At 36.5% G+C, this 17,005-nt stretch overlaps 1 protein-coding gene across 4 annotated transcripts in view; it reads right to left on the bottom strand.

The window, feature by feature from the left end:
- Positions 1 to 17,005, bottom strand: part of TENM1 (teneurin transmembrane protein 1) — a 701,438-nt gene that overhangs the window by 484,718 nt on the left and 199,715 nt on the right. For all 4 annotated transcript variants that reach the window (XM_031445499.2, XM_064482772.1, XM_064482770.1 and 1 more), the window contains one exon: positions 8,646 to 8,886. In XM_031445499.2, the coding sequence (XP_031301359.1) occupies positions 8,646 to 8,862 (217 nt within the window). In that variant the 5' untranslated portion in view covers positions 8,863 to 8,886. The remainder of the gene's footprint in view (positions 1 to 8,645; positions 8,887 to 17,005) is intronic.

Genomic DNA, 17,005 nt, shown 5'->3' with positions numbered 1-17,005 from the left:
TGCCAAAGGGAGATGAAATGCAGGGGCTGAGCCTTCCATCCCTAACAGCTTCTCCCTGTAGTTTCCCTTGTTATACTAAATCTTGGAAGATCTAAGCTGCATTAAGTAAGGGAAGATGAAATTCCTTTAGCAGAGAATCTTAACTCATGGTCATGGATGCAGGACTTCCCATCTCAGAGGAAGTATTGAACCTTCTCAAAGCCTTTCCTTCCACCTGAGATCCCGAAACAGTCTCCAATAGAGCCTTGTTCTAGTCACTACACTCACTTGTTCTCACTCTTCAAATCCTTGTGATTTGGTGTCTTTCGCTAAGATTATCAAAACTATTTACTCTAAGGCAATGGATCCTCATCATGGATGCACACTGGAGTCCTCTGAGGAGATTTTTTTAATGCCTGGGTCCCACCATTGAAAATTTTTATTTAATTGGTCTGAGGAGCAGTGGTTGGCACTGGGATTTGTAAAACTCCCCAGGTAATTTTAATGTCCAAACAAAGTGGAGAATCTCTGGTCTAGAGTCAGCAATGAGCTTCTAAACTGCCTGTTTTTATTGCCTTTTGTCCATTTTCATTCTGCTTGTTGGTTCTGAAGTGTTCGACTATTTAGTCACATCTTCCCACTGGAAAGTCCCTTCCGTTAGCTTATGTGATACCCTTTCCATTTGATTCTTCGTTGTCATCTCAAGACCACCTCTTTTCTTCTCCCCACTACTTTAAATTCAGGTGTATTTGGCTCTCTTTATTTCTGACTGTATGTATTTTCACTGGATGATCTTTTCTACTCTCACTGCTTCAGGAACCATCTATATGTAGATGATTCCAAACACACACACACAATCACATGAGTGACACCATTTTCTTGAACTTGAGATCTGAATTTAGAGCTCTGTATCTCTGCATACAGTTAGGGCTGTGAGCTCTAATGTCAGACTGCCTGGGTTCCAATCCCAGTCCTATTATTAACTACCTCTGTAATATTGGGCAAGTTATATAGCATCTCTGTGCCTCACTTTACTCATCTGTAAAATGGGGATAATAATGATCCCAACCTCATAGCATATTGGGAAGTTTAAATAACATATTCCATCTAATGTGCCTTACTCAGTGCCTGGTGCTTATTAAATGTTAGCTATTTCACTTATAATCATGATCATTCCTCAAGCAGAATACATGGTTCTAGCTTCTAGACTTAACATATACCACTATTATAACATCAATTCTATTGCATCACCGTAGCTAGTTTATATCTGCCTACTTAACTGTACTCTGAATTCTTTGAAGGCAGGGATTGCCTCTTATTCATATATATATTCAGGTTTTAACACAGAACTTGGCACAGATAAGCAGACCATGCATAGGAAATAGGTTTCATCTTCTTGCCAACTCCAACTGATTGACAATGCTTGCATGGAACGCTGCGTTGATAAGGAGGTGAGGCTGCATTGGGCTCCACAAGAAAGAGCACCACAATTTGATTAGGGATGTCTGCCATGGGACAGGTAGAGGGAGCAGTGGCACAGATGCCATAGATATTCCATCCCAGTCTTAGATGCTATAGAAATAAATGTTTATTGATTAAGTTTTCATGAACAAATGATACTGGCTGAAAGATATGAGCCAATTGGAGTTGTTGCTAAATAACTTTGATTTCCCTTATGGTTTAAGTTTTTGGGCAGTCATAGATTTTTATGCTAGAAACTTGTGACAGCTAGAACCATAACATGCTCATAGGAGAAAATTCATCACAGGTAATCAAAAGCTGTTAAAGTTTTCATTTTATAGGACTTGCTACATTATATTATACTTACCATCTGTGATATTTACCACATAAATACAGATCCTGAGAGTAAGACTTCTTTCAAAATTTTTGTAGGAAGTTTTGTCCAAACTGTTTAGATATAAGCAAACAATAGTTTATACTACTGCTAAGTGCTTGAAATAAGAATCAAGAAATATAGTTTTCAAATCTGGGTTTCTGTCTACACCTTAAACCCACAAGTGGGAATGCTGCTTGAGCAGCTTCTGCTGTGGGATGAAGGGGCTTATTAGCCTAGGACAATGAAGAGGAAAATAATAGTCACTTGTGCCCATTTATTTCAAGATGAACTTCACCCACCTAACTAAGTACCTGGAGCAGCTGACACTAAATGAATGTTTGATGCAAAAATGAGTAAATGAAAAAAATGGACGGACGGATGGATGAATGGATAGGTGGATAGATGGACAGACAGACAGATGGTTGGATGGATAGATGGATGAATGAATGGATAGATGAATGACAGATAAACTTTGCTTCCACATAATCTTGGAAATTACAGATTGGTAGTTTTAATTTTTTCCACCAGATGGCGATAATGTGAGAGTTAGGTTTAGGTTGTAATACAGAAAGAGGAAAACAACCAAACAAACAAAAACCATATTAGGAAAAAGAGAAGTCACAAAAGAACAGGTTAAGAAGGGAGAAATGAAATGTTTGTGTCAGCTACAATATCTCAGGAGTCTATGATATTGTGGGACTTGTAACAGGTCCTCCCCATACCTTTTTTTAATGCATGGGTGACTTTTCATTCATAATTATTTTCGGTAAAATGGCTATATTCAAAACCAATCTACCTATTATAAAAATTATAGGGCAATTCTCATGACTGAAATTATTATCCTTGGTTATATATATGCATATATTTATGTTTTCCTTTGTCTTATACTAATTTCTTAGTTAACTGATGCCTCCCTTGGAAGTGAGGCTGCTTGAGAACAATTGCTAGCCTGTGTGCCTCCAGGAAATGTATCCCTGCTATTAGACCTGCCAAAAATCATATAAAATTAGTTTGCCTAAGGCTCATTCATCCTATTAGTAAAGAATTGTGAATAATATTAGATTAGTGTCTATCCCTTAATTCGAAAGCTCTTAGAAAATATGAAAACCAGTTTTAAAATCCAGCACTCTTATGTACATGGTGGGTGGGGGTGCTGCTTTCTTGGCAAATAAAGATAAGTATATGTCTGAAGTCTGGGAGAGTTATTCCTCCAGCCTCTTTCTTTTTCTTCAGTAATGCTCTGGCAATTCTAGGTTTTTGTGGTCGCATATAAATTTTATTATGATTTGTTCTAGTTCCGTGAAATATGTCCTGTGTAATCTGATAGGCATTGCATTAAATCTGTAGATTGCCTTGGGCAGTGTGACCATTTTAACAATATTGATTCTTCCAATCCAGGAGCATGGGATAGCTTTCCATTTTTTAAGTCTTCTTTAATTTCCTTCATCAATGGTTTATAGTTTTCCATGTATAAGTCTTTCACCTCCTTGGTTAGATTTATTCCTAGGTATTTTATTACTTTGGGTGCCATTTTAAAGTGGATTGTTTCTTTACTTTCTTTTTCTGTTGAATAAACTTCAGACAATACTATAGAGCTACAGTCATCAAGACAGCATGGTATTGGTACAAAAACAGACATATGGACCAATGGAATAGAATAGAGAGCCCAGAAATGAACCCACAAACTTTTGGTCAACAAATCTTCGACAAAGGAGGCAAGAATATACAATGGAATAAAGACAGTCTCTTCAGCAAATAGTGTTGGGAAAACTGGACAGCAGCATGTAAATCAGTGAAGCTAGAACACTCCCTTACATCATACACAAAAATAAACTCAAAATGGATCAAAGACTTAAACATAAGACAAGATACAATAAACCTCCTAGAAGAAAATATAGGCAAAACATTATCTCACATACATCTCAAAAATGTTCCCCTAGGGCAGTCTACCCAAGAAATAGAAATAAAAGCAAGAATTAACAAATGGGACCTAATGAAACTTACAAGCTTCTGCACAGCAAAGGAAACCATAAGTAAAACAAAGTAACAACCTACGGAATGGGAGAAAATTTTTTCAAATGATGAAACCGACAAAGGCTTGATCTCCAGAATATATAAGCAGCTCATACGACTTCATAAGAAAAAAACAAACAATCCAGTCCAAAAATGGGCAGAAGACCTAAACAAGCAATTCTCCAAGGAAGACATAGAAATGATCAATAGGCACATGAAAAAATGCTTAATATCACTAATTATCAGAGCAAGCAAATCAAAACTATGATGAGGTATCACCTCACACCGGTCAGAATGGCCATCATTCAAAAGTCCACAAATGTCAAATGCTGGAGAGGCTGTGGAGAAAAGGGAACCCTCCTACACTGCTGGTGGGAATGCAGTTTGGTGCAGCCACTGAGGAAAACAGTATGGAGATTCCTCAAAAGACTAGGAATAGACTTACCATACGACCCAAGTCATCCCATTCCTGGGCGTATATCCAGAAGGACCCCTACTTCAAAAAGACACCTGCACCCCAATGTTCATAGCAGCACTATTTACAATAGCCAGGACATGGAAGCAGCCTAAATGTCCATCAACAGATGACTGGATAAAGAAGATGTGGTATATTTATGCAATGGAATACTATTCAGCCATAAAAAAGACAACATAACGCCATTTGCAGCAACATGGATGTCCCTGGAGAATGTCATTCTAAGTGAAGTAAGCCAGAAAGAGAAAGAAAAAATACCATATGAGATCGCTCATATGTGGAATCTAAGGGGAAAAAAAATAACATAAATACAAAACAGAAACAGACTTATAGACATAGAATACAAACTTGTGATTGCCAAGGGGGAGGTGGGAAGGGACAGACTGGGATTTCAAAATTTGTAGATACTGACAGGCATATGCAGAATAGATAAACAAGATTATACTGTATAGCACAGGGAAATATATACAAGACCTTGTGGTAGCTCACAGTGAAAAAAAATGTGACAATGAATATATGTATGTTCATGTATAACTGAAAAATTGTGCTCTACATTGGAATTTGACACAATATTGTAAAATGAGTATAACTCAATAAAAAAGTTTAAAAAAATTTAAAAATTAAAAAAAAAGAAGCCACTTTCAGATGGGATCAAGTATCTCCTCCTATTAATATTTCCCCCCCAAAAAGCCCTGAATTGGATGACATAGTAACTTCCCTAAAAAGTGGTAAAGAACCGACAGACTCAGGAATATTTCATTATAAATTACATAGTATATCATCTACCCTTTTCTAAACATAATAAAAATGGAAAGGACTTTATAAACCTCCTTGTAAACCCTAAACACTTTCACACTTAGGATCACAATTAGTCCTTATCACAACCTCATGATGTACATATGGGAGTCAGTTTAGCATAGTGAACAATGGGAACTTTGGAGTCACAGACTTGATTTCCAGTCCCAACCTACTACCTCTTAGCTGCAAAAACTGGCAAGTTATTTCTCTCCAAGCCTCAATTACCTCATCTGTAAACTGGAGATAATATCTCATCTCATAAGGTGTTCATGAGGAGCAAATTGAAGCATCTAACAGAGTCCTGGGACTGGGTAGGTACTATTCAACTTTTATTATTATTATTGTTATTTTTAATTTTATTACTGATTGTGGTGTTGATGACAATGATGATGAAGTCAACTTTGCAGTCAACTTTATGGCTCAGAGAGCTGAAGTAACTTGCTTAAGGCTGCACAACTAGGAAGCTTGAAAGGCATCTAGCACAGAGTCTGGCACTATAGTGGCAGGCAGTCAACACTATGTTAGCTTTATACTTGCCTGACTTAAAACTTAATGATTTTATGAGTATTTTATTCCTTAAAAATAATGATGCAGGCTCAATTCTAGCTAGGGTGACGCTTGCACCAACATATTTGTGAAAATCAAGAACATTTTCTTTTACTCATAGGTAGTAATATATGGAATAAAACAACAAAGAGGATTCCAGACCTCACAAAAAAGATAATAATGAAGCCCGCAATTTTGCCTAATGTAGGTTAATTAATTTCCCCCCAAAGAGGCATATATTTTCCCTCCTAGGTGTCTAAAGATCACCAAGTCAGTGGCAAAAAGACCACAAGTTTCCAGACTTTCACCTCCTGGATCTTTATACTTTACATAAGTCAATATATCGAAGGATGGTGCTAGTTGAAAATTTAAATAGGTTGAAAACATGTTTATGTCAGTTCATGGACAATAGATTCAGCTTTTTATCCTTGACCTTTTTCAGGTCTTACTCTATACATTCTCCATGGTAATCTCAACCATCCCCAGGCGTCTTCTAGTAGAAGACACTGGTAAACTCAAATCTACTCACATCAATAGTCCAGATCCTTCCTGAGATCTAGATACACAGTAACAGCTGCCTGATGGGAAAATCCACCTGGGTGTCACCCAAACAACTTAAATTTAACATGTCCAGAAAGAAACTCATTCTCTTCCCTTCCAAACCCACTTCTCCTATTTTTCTTCTCTTGGTAAGTGGATCACCATCTTCCCAGTTTCCCATACTTGAAATTTCGAGTCAGCCTTGACTCTGTTATCTCCTTCAACCTCGACAAGTAACCAATTACTAAGTCTCACCAATTCTATCACACTACTACTTCTTGAATGTATTTCTTCACTTCCACTGATACAGCCAAAATTTAGACATTCATCACCATTCTTTGCTTGGGCTAATTCAGTGACTTCATAGAGTGTCTCCTTGCATCCAGTTTTTCCCAGTTGCAATCCATCTTCTACACTGCTGCTTTCACATCTACAATTGTTTTCTATACTTCTCATCCTAAAGATTATAATTCATCATGAAATTCTCTATCACTTAAAAGCTTTTTTAAAAAAATGTTTAAAGGAAAAAAAGAACTAAGTTGGGCATTCAAGACTTTTTGTGGTCTAGTTTCAATGCACCTCACTCTAGTCATATTGAGATTTTCACCATTACATGCCTTTTCACAGCTTCACACTCTTGCACCTGATAATCTACCCTCTTGGAATGTCCTTTTCCTAGTAAACTCTCATTCAGATGGTAAGCTCTTGATCAAATATCACCTTTCTAAAGTACACTTGATTCCCCTGTGTACTTCCATAGCACCTTATTTATCTATAAAAGCACTTCTTACACTTAATTGTAATGATTTGTTGGATGTCTACTTTCTCTACCACATTATGAGTTTCCTGCAAACAGAAACTATCATAGTCATCTCCAGTCCCAGCATTTGACTTGAGGCCTGATGCAGAGCAAGTGCTAAATAAAAGCTTACTGAGTAATAATAGGTTATTAAAAGGAAATTACGATGACATCATAGAAGACAGACTTACTTTCCTCATCTCAAAATTCATTTTGATCACAATGCAGAGATAAAATCTGAGGCTGCCTAGCTCTTTATACTGACTCCATACAAAATGGCTTATATTTTTAGAACAAACTGTCACCAGAAGTGCATTCTTATTTAAATTCACAGCATATTAGGTCAAGCACTCTATACATCAATCCCATAAACCACAAGTCACAGTTTTAAATTCATATTCTATAAAGACAGGCTTATAGAGAAATATTTTAATGGGAACTACACATTTCTTAAAGTATAATAGAGCCCCTCAAAATTCCCATAGGAAAACATCTACCAATTTAGAAATTTAGAGTCATCCTTGTCAGGGAGAAAAATAAAATTCCTTTATCACAAAGTTACAAAGCCTTTAGCTGCATAAATAGGGAAGATTAAAATGAATTACTTGAGAACACAGATACAAAACTTTTACCAAGTATGTTGAGCTAAAAAAAATGGGTAATATAGTTAATATAAACATTCAATATATATTTAAATGTTAGTACAAATCTTGAATCTTTGGTTCAATTTAAAGTTTTTCTAATGTAAGATTCATTATGAATTAGAACACAGTAATTTTCAATTGTAATAAATCTATTTTATACGGTCTAGGGTGGTGCCTGAGAATTTGCCTTTCTCACAGGTCCATGGGTGATGATGCTGCTGTTGGCCCAGAGTCCATGCTTTGAGAACTGCTGATCCAGATCATTGAATCAATTTTATGAATCTCAACACTGAGTTATTCTTAAGAAAAAAAAAGTAATCTCTGCCAATGTCAGTATCTTTTTTTACTATGTAGTTAAAATAGTGTCTAATACTACTTATCTAATGATTGAAAAGAAATAAGGAAATCATACTTCTATTTACCTGCTTTCTATTTATTAGAAACTGTCTTGTCAATCCATAATTGAGAGACAAAGGCTATCCAAAGGATACGCCCCACATTATGGCTGTGGTAGGAAGGGTTCCGACAAATTCTTACTTTCCCTTAGGACTGTGCTGCGCAAGGTTTCAGCATTCTGTCGACGACAGTCTTTCTGGACCTTTGCTTGGTAGTCTCCACTAACCTTTTTAAGGCTTTTTTAGATACCAAATATTTATTTGAGACTTTCGTCCCATATAGGCAATGGCTTGAAAAGCACTTGGCTGTTTACTTTTCATCTTACTATAAATTATTTATCCTTCAGTCTGTAAATGGCTATTTGTAGGATTAGACAAATTTTGAATGCTCTGATAAGAGGATTGTTGCATCTAAATTCATGCATAATCCGTAAAAAGCACATGTAACCTACAACCTCAGCTGAACTGGCATATGAAACAGATTCACTAAGCGTATGTAAGCAGCACAAATTATTAACCAGTTAACATCAGCAAATTTGTTTTTGAAACATAAGTTTATGCACACAAGCATTCCCTAATGAGAAATAGTATCAGCTATAAAAATCCAATAAAAACATACCTTGAGTAGATTTCTCTACTTTTTTCCTCTTCCTACTCTGGCTATTGTAATTCATCCTCAGCTCTTGGTTATACTCATGCAGAGTTTCTCGGGAGTTGTATGATTGTCTTGGTTTTCTTCCATCTTCACTCTCATCAGAAGAACTGGTATAAGCCAGGTCCATTTCATGCTTGACTTTTGACAGAGGTTGGTAGGGTTTGCAGTCTGTTTGCTCCATTTCTGATTAAGCAAGCTCAGTTTTCTGAAAAAAGGAAGAGGAACTCTTTTAATGTAAGCAGTCCAGAAAGAGAGAGGGGAAAACACACGCCTTCTTAGATTTGTCCTTTTGCAAGGAAACACATCTGGCAGATTTACAATTGGTCCTGATAATACTATCAAAGGAGGGGAGCAAAAGACAAACGAGATGACACGAAGCTAGCCGGAGGCAATAATAGCACTGTGTTACATGCGAACATTGTCAAACATTTAGGATTAAGCTGGAAGTAGCAGTATCAGAAAATACTCAAGGTAAAAGAGAGCCAGCTTTCAAAAATACTTGTGTTGGAATGCAAATAAAGGACAGCGTTGTTCTATGGTATGTGTCTGTTTTGAATGTTAAAGACATTGGTTAGATTTTTTTTTAATTACAAGGTTTGAAAGTGGCCAGAAGTACAAATATTAACCCAGCATATCCTACATTTGAAATGAAAACTGGTAAGAGAACTACATTCAGAAAAAACATTCTTGCCTCTGGTTTAATATTGCATTTAAGAAAAGGACTCTGAGTTAGAGAGGCTCATGAAATAAAGTGTCCTTAAGGGGGACTGAGCTCTTTGTGTTCATATTGTGACTTTTGCGCCTCAGGCTTGCAGAGCATTTTTAATGAGTTAGGTGGTGGTAAATTTTTGTTCTTCATAGTACCAAGAGGACATAAACAACACTTGTGGTGAGTATACTGGTATAGGAACAGCAGGATCTAAATCGGGTTTAGAAATAGAAATTTTAAACTTCATGATAAATCACTGAAAAAAAAAACTCCTTCATCACAGAATGCTGAGCTAGGAGCCACTAAGGCTCTTAAGACCAGTAGAGGCATTATTCCCCTTACTTAGCACAGAGAGATTTGAGAAGATCAAAGACCATCTGATATGTCAAAGTCTTCTGAAAAGTTTAAAGCGTATAAAAATGTTCTTGTTTTCATTCTTTACATTATTTTATCATCATTTTCATCCACTGTTGCAACTTTGCAACTTAGTCCTTTCATACAATGTTCAAGAAACCTAGCTTGAAACAAAATAGCATTTTATTTTGCAATGAAAATGACGCCTTTATTTTTCTTCAGCTCTTCACCATACTGCATTGTCAAAGAAATCTACAGACGTTTAGATGGTGGCTCCTCTGTCACGTACAGCATCTTACTTTTTGGAATTTCTATTGCACGTATAGCAAACACAAAGAACACTGAAATCACTCAATGAAGCTTATGGATTTGACTGATATGCATTTGATGGTATATAGTGCTTTGCAGTATGAACAAAGTTTCACTAGTCTTATTTCCCTAATCAGATGTTAAGATCAGAGAAGGCAGACTCTGAGTCTTATGCTTCTTTATCTCCCCCATACCACTTAGCACTATTCTAGGCACACACATAGTAGAAACTATTTAACTCCTAAACCTACAGATTCCATAAATGGTCCACAGAGGCACGTAGTTTGGTTTGAACTGATATCAGAGTGGAGCATCTTGGAGAGAAAGCAGATCAAGTAATATAAATTAATACATACTGAGGAGTCAAAAACAATCAAGCTCATGCCATCTCATGGCTGAACATACTGTCTACACACATAAGTCCCCAATCTATAGCTCCAGCGTAGGTCCCTCACCTGAACCACGGGCTTGGATACCCAACTGCCTACTCAACATCTCTACTTGGATATCTAAAAGGTATCTCAAACTTATTATGTTCAAAACTAAGCTCCTGATTCCTATCCCTTCCCCAAACTGCTCCTCTCATAGTCTTCATCTTGGTAAATGGCAAATCCATTCTTCTGTTTGCTTAGGCCACAGAACTTGAAGCCATCCTTGATTCTAGTCTTTTACATCCTACATACAATCCGTCAGTTAATCCCATTGGGGTTACCTTTGAAATGTATCCAGAAACCAACATCTCCCTCATTCCCTACTCCCACACCAGGATTACTGCTATAGCCTCCTAACTGATCTACCGCTTACACTATTGCTCCCTTCCAGCACATTCCCCACACTCCAGCCACAATGAAGCTTTTAAATCTAAATCATATCATGTCTCTCCTTTGCTCAAAAGCAGCAATGACATCCTATTTTCTTTAAAATAAAAGCTGAAATCCTTACAATGACCTACAAGACCCCTACAAGGTCCACCTCTCCCTACCCTAACCTCTCCAAACTCATCCTCTGATATCTCCCCCTGTCTCATGAACCCTAGATGTACTAGTCTTCTTGCTGTTTGGGATTAACACAGCAGAGGTGTGGCCAAAATAATGCTCCCTCCTGAGCCTCAGTTGGTTATGAATTTACACCACTCAAACCTGACACGTTAAACTTAAAAATAAAAAACATCTCACTTCTAATGCCAATGTTGTGTTTTGGCTACTGTGATTTATCATGTTAAAGCCACCTGTATTTTTTATGTATGGGAATCTAGACATACTTCTCTCCTTCAGTATGTGCATTTGCAACATGAAAGAGAGAGAAAGAGATTCCTAATAGCCATTTTGAACCAATGTTGAAGTTCTCATCATAGCTATTCACAGCTATAATCAGCTAGGCATGTCACACCTAAGTCAAGGTTACTGAGTGTCCCTTGGAAGCAATCTTCCTTTATATCACAAATTGGTAAAAACCAAAAAAAATAATAATCCTTCTCTGCCCCCTGCCCCCTGCTCCTTCACCAAAACTTATTAAAATCTGTGCCAGTGGACCCGGATGGCAGAAGATACATTCAGCTCTCTTTAGACACATGATATGGAGGCACCTTGTGCCTAGAGCTGTGAAAGTATGTAACTGTGAGATTTACCAAGGTCTTGAGAGACAGAGCTTGACCACACACACAACTAGTTCACTTATTGAAAATAAAAAAGTGGTAAAACCTTAAGAAAAAGATTAATATTCTAAATCCATCAAACTTTGAAAGCATAATAATTCAGAAAAGATGCTGTTCTAAATACTCTAAGGTAAAGAATATGCTCATATTTGCTTAACTGACTTTTTTCATTTAGTGCCCAACATGGCATCCTGGAGATCCGTTGGCAAGCCAATGTCATTTAGACATAATGATGACAGTGTCAACTCATAGAGAAATCAAATGTACATATAATGCTATTCACATCGAAACAACTTTTTTTGGGGTAGGGATATATAGCTCAGTGGTAGAGCACATACTTAGCATGCCCGAGGTCCTGGGTTCAATCCCCGTATCTCCATTAAAAAAAAAATTGTCTCTTCATCCATTAAAAAAAAACAAATAACAAAAGCAACAAAATAATTTTTAATTTCTCTTTATTTTGATAATGATAACCTTTTTTAAAAAAAAAGCAATTGTGGAAGTAAAATACATGCTGCTATGGAACAAAGTGAAAAACAAAGAAGTCACTTGTCTTTACTACTGCAGAAGATCCATTCAGATAGATCACAGTATAAATTCAAAATGTCACCACCTGTGGTTTACCCTCGTGTTTTCCACTTTCTACTTGCTAACAAGATAAACTCCAAGGTGACTTCAGAGGAGCTCATGGAAGTTTATGGTTTTTTTTTTTCGTCACCATAAGGCTACAGAGAGACAACCTGGTAAGCGGAACTCACTGGTCTTGGAATGGCGGGATAATCATGATAACAAAAGCAGAAGCAGTCCTGGTAGCAGCTAACTCACAGCAGTCATCATGCATCAGGCCTACCAGTCACTGTTGTAAATGCTTTTCATATCATGACTCCTTTAATTCTTATGGCATCCTATTCAGTAGGTATTAATTTTAGGCCCATTTTATAAAGAAAGCCAAGGAACAGAGCAGTTAAGTGACTTGCCTAAGGTCGCACAGCTAGTAAGCTGTAGAGCTGAGATTTCAATTCATACAATCTGTCTCCAAAGGCCACACTCTTAATCACTATTTCACTTCATCTTTCAGCAGAATACCTGGAAGAGTGGCCTAAGGTACATCCCTTCCCTCTCTCAGGGTCTCTAGTTTATCCAAATGTAATAGGAGATTAGATTATCTCAAAGAGCTCTTCCAGCTGTAACATCCCATGATTGTACACGAAATTGAAGGAAAGCTTAGACTGATTAGCCAAAAAAAACCCAAAAGCCAAAACAAAAACAAAAAAAACCACGGTGGGGATATTCAAAGCCAAGTTTACATTATTTATCATTCCCACCCCCCCACTCCCATCCCTTCCTTTCCTCTCCCTTTCTCCAACCCTTCAAACTCATGCCAATCTATTATAGGGTAGTTTAATTAAAATATTGCTTTTGAATCCGTGTATACATCTATGCACTGGGGATAACCTCCCTTCTTCTTCCTCCAGCCGGTTATTTTCTGTCTACATCTTGCTCTTAATCATATATGATGCCCTCTCAAAATGGAAAACAAGCCTGTCCTGTTTATAAGTTGGGGCTTTCACCAAAAAGGCTCACTCTGCTCCAGAAAGAAAAAAGAAAGAAAGAAAAGAAAGGATATAAAGCACATTGCCCAAGGAGAACAGGCCTTCCCAGCACACCAGGCAGAGGAAATGAGGCCACCTAGTACCTGGAGAATAGCTAGCAAAGGGGGATAGTACTCTTTGGAATTATAGTAATTTTTCCTCAATAAGGACCTTTTACTTTAATGCAAACTAACTGATTTAGAAAACATTGGGCTTAGGAAGTGAATGTGAACTCCTGGCTGATGCTTCTCTCACCTTTCTTTGTTTTCCTTAAAGAAACATTTAAGTAGTGAACTGCTGTGGGGGAAAAAGATTTAAAAGTAACATATAATCACTTGAATCTTTACAAAATTGAGGGAGGCATCTCCCCCATAAATCTGTCTGTCTGTAAGAGTGACTGCTGTCATTCTGGTCCATTTCCTTCCAGTCATAGTATACACATATATTCTTTTCATGTTGTTTCCTTCACTCTAGATGTTTTTTACATGTTTCTGTACAATTTCTATAACCATCCTTTTTAACAGCAGTGTAGCCGGGTGTACCGTAATTTACACACCCATTTCACTATTATTGGGTATTTACATTCTTCCCTTTCCATTTACAAGTATTATAACTGAAGTCACATAAAGATAACATGAACATCTTCAACATTTTTTATTATTTCCTTAGGGTAGATTCCAAGAAGTTGAATTAATGAGCCAAAAGGTTTGAACATTTTTGTGGCTTTGGGGGACTGTAATGATTTACGCTGCTATTAGCAATGTGTGGGAGCACTCTCCTTTCACTATACCCTTGTCAACTTTGAGTATTATTTTTTAATATCTATTTGAAATGAGTAAATTAAAGGTATCTTCTTTTAGTTTGCATTTCCTTGATTATTAGTGAGGCTGAATATTTTTTCTGCACGTGTTCACTAGTTCTGATTCCTCTCTTGTGAACTATTTATGGCTTTTGTGCATTTATTTACTGGGCACCTTAGTGAGTTTTTTTTCCAATTAAACTATATTGGTGTAATATGACAAATAAATTAAGCCTTTATAGTATTTGCTGAAACCATCTTTCACAGTGTGTTGTTTGCCCTTTTTATTTTTGTCCTTTTTAGATGAATGAACATTATACTAAGAGGAAAGCATGATCACTGGCTGGACATAAATCAGTTGCTTTAGAAAAATATAACAAACTTGATAAAACCAAGAGTTTTTCTGAAAACAATTTGTATCTAATTCTCCAGCAGCTGTTTGACTGACTTCATTTACTTATACAGCAAATAAACTGTAGGTTGACCGAATTCTACCATTTAAAAAACCCATCTATTTGTGTGTGATGAGAGCCTAGGTAGGTACATAAAGCCTAAAGCACTAGTTTGCTTTTGTCATGGAATTGGCTAGGTATTTTGGTATCTCATGAATACTACCATAACATTTTAGTAAATAAAAAGGGAAATAAATCATCTTTTTTTTTTTTCAGGAGATAGACAGGCTGAGAATTTTACGTACTGAATATGGGACTTCTTATCCAGGAAATGATAGCTTTTCAAGGAGACTGCCTTTGTGGTACACAGATATTGTATTACATCAAAGAGATAACACTCAACAGTTGAAATGAAATTCTGTTTACCACATTGGTGCACATGAGTTTCTTTAACCTAATTGTTCTATTAGTGCTTTTAAAGTCTTACAATAGAAGGATGAAAGGTCTCGCCTGGAAAAATATTCCTCCAAAACTGATTTGACTCAGTTGTGAGAACAGCTGCACTGGATTTCCTCATAGTGCCTCGGCAGGCTCTTTAGGCCATTTTGAAAGAGAAAAATGGAAGTCATTTAATTCCACAACTAAATAGTGATGATTAATAATCTCACATCTCTTTCTGCGGATGCTCTGGTTTTTTGTTTTTTGTTTTTTTCCTGGCTGCTTGTGCCTATTTTTTCTCATTAACTTTAGATAAAAACTCTAAACATTTTTATAGATACAAATGCTAGATCACATGAGACAGGTGGGGCAAGAGAAGAATTAGTGAACAGAAAAGTTGATGTTGTCACCAGACTCCACAAAAACCTCTAATCTGGAAAAGTATTTTAAAAGAAAAATAAACACCTAGAACCCTAGATCAATTATTTTGAACATTTACTCTCATTTAGTATCTCCAGTGCTGCTTAGGGAATTTGGACTCCAAAACTCCTCCCTACACCACACACACACACACACACACACACACACACATTTGGTCAAAGTTCTTGCGGACTAGAACAATATATATCATAATTTTAAAGATTTATTGAGTATTTTATAATATCCCATTAGATAAATGGCAACAGCTTAGTGCATGTCAAAATATGTGGTTCATATTTCAAATTCATTGAGGTAGGGACTTCTTTTAAAATTGTGTATAAGTACCTAACACATCTCTATACCTTAGTAATTTGAAAATAATAATACATCTCTGAGTTGCAGTGACATCTATCTCCATCACACCATCTCTTTTGGAACTCTAACAACTTCCTAAAGTAATTTCAAATTACTCCTCTCTTATAACTTCTCAGTATCCTTTGTGGTAGATTATGTAAATCAGCTAAACACTTAATATGGGGAACAATCTTCAAGAAAATTGAAGGTAACTCAATATATAAAAGCCTTTTTACTCTTTGGAGAATAACAATAGCTGCTTATTTCCCCAAGTAAACAATCATATTCAATTCATTTTTCTTACAACGAAATCCACTAGGGCTTTGTAAATTTCATAGCAATTTTAGCATTAACATACTTATCCAAAATGTAGCATCAAATTTAATATAGTATCTTGAAAAGTAATAGGCTTTAAATATGGTACTGAACAACCAGAGATATCACTCTCTTCCATATTTTGCAAATAGCAAATATTAATCATAGCTCTCTATTGCCATCCATCTTCTACATTAGTTCAGTGAAATTTGCAGTTTATCAGTAACCCTCTCAAGTTTCATGTAAAACAATTGGGAGCAGAAACATTTTCACTGCTTAATGCTTGAACCTCATTTTCAATTATGTTAAATATTAGGTGGAAAAGGAGCTAATCAAATTAACATATGCTTCAAAGATATAGACTCTTTAGTGACTTAATTGTAGAGGTGAATACAGGGGTTAATAATGATTGCCAGGATTTACACCAAGTATTTTGCTCCTTTGGGCAAACGCTATGTCAAAGGCAGCAGGCTATATTAGAAAGAGCCCTATGAGAGAATCCTAAAATGCAGATTCCAGACGCAGCTTTATGACTTTTCTATAAAGTGGGGGAAATACCTAATATCATTAATCCTATGAGCCTCACAGGGCTGTTATGGCTAGCACATGGAAATAATGATTGAAAGTTTTAAAAAACAAGTACCAGAGGAAAGCCCCTAGCATAAGTTCAAGTTGTCAACTTGACTAAATACTACTACTACTTCTTCTCTTCCTCCTCCCCTTCCTCCTCGTCGTTATTATTGCTATTATTATTATCATTATTATCAGAAGTGAAAGGACTAAAAAGAAGATCCAGGCATTCTTTTAAGCAATTTACATCCATGATTGCATTTAATCATGAAAAATTTAACAGCGAGATATGTTTTCCTCATTTACAGATAAAGAAACAGAGGCACTGAAAGGTTAAGTAATTTCACAAAGGTCACACAGCTAGTGGAGCTAGAATTCAAATCCAAAAGGTCCAGCTCCAGAGCCTGCAGTATTAACC

Source organism: Camelus dromedarius, chromosome X (assembly GCF_036321535.1).
Source record: "Camelus dromedarius isolate mCamDro1 chromosome X, mCamDro1.pat, whole genome shotgun sequence".
In the NCBI taxonomy this organism is placed as follows: Eukaryota; Metazoa; Chordata; class Mammalia; order Artiodactyla; family Camelidae; genus Camelus; species Camelus dromedarius.
Note: the sequence above shows the minus strand (reverse complement) of the source record. Positions and strands in the feature narration are given on the sequence as shown.